Source organism: Penaeus monodon, chromosome 23 (assembly GCF_015228065.2).
Source record: "Penaeus monodon isolate SGIC_2016 chromosome 23, NSTDA_Pmon_1, whole genome shotgun sequence".
Classification (NCBI taxonomy): domain Eukaryota; kingdom Metazoa; phylum Arthropoda; class Malacostraca; order Decapoda; family Penaeidae; genus Penaeus; species Penaeus monodon.
In genome coordinates this window covers 17,781,131-17,781,418 of record NC_051408.1, presented here as the reverse complement: position 1 = coordinate 17,781,418, position 288 = coordinate 17,781,131, and the positions used below count along the sequence as shown (strand labels likewise).

General features: G+C 53.8%; 1 protein-coding gene across 1 annotated transcript in view; it reads left to right on the top strand.

Moving 5' to 3' along the window:
* Positions 1-288, top strand: part of LOC119587851 — a gene marked incomplete at its 3' end in the record, with an annotated part of 46,176 nt that overhangs the window by 43,583 nt on the left and 2,305 nt on the right. The window contains 1 exon segment of the mRNA XM_037936555.1: positions 116-225. Coding sequence (XP_037792483.1) covers positions 116-225 — 110 coding nt within the window.

The following is a 288-nucleotide window of genomic DNA, read 5'->3' as shown; positions in this document are numbered from 1 at the left end:
AATCAAAACAAAATCAAATAAATGTTCGCATCTGAAGTGACTGAACAACAAACAAACGAACCCCCAAAACGCGGAATTAACAAGCGAATGACCTCCTAATGCCCCCCCCCCCCAGTGCTGTGTGCCGTGGCGAGCGTCCTCTTCTTCCTGCTGGAGGTGTTCGTGTTCCGGGTGGGGCACCAGTCCGGCCTCTACGTGACGCTCAACTGGGCCTTCTACCTGCAGGTGAGGGAGGGCCTTGGCACGGTGCCTTGTGCTTTTGCCTTTGTTTGCCTCTTTTGTTAGGTC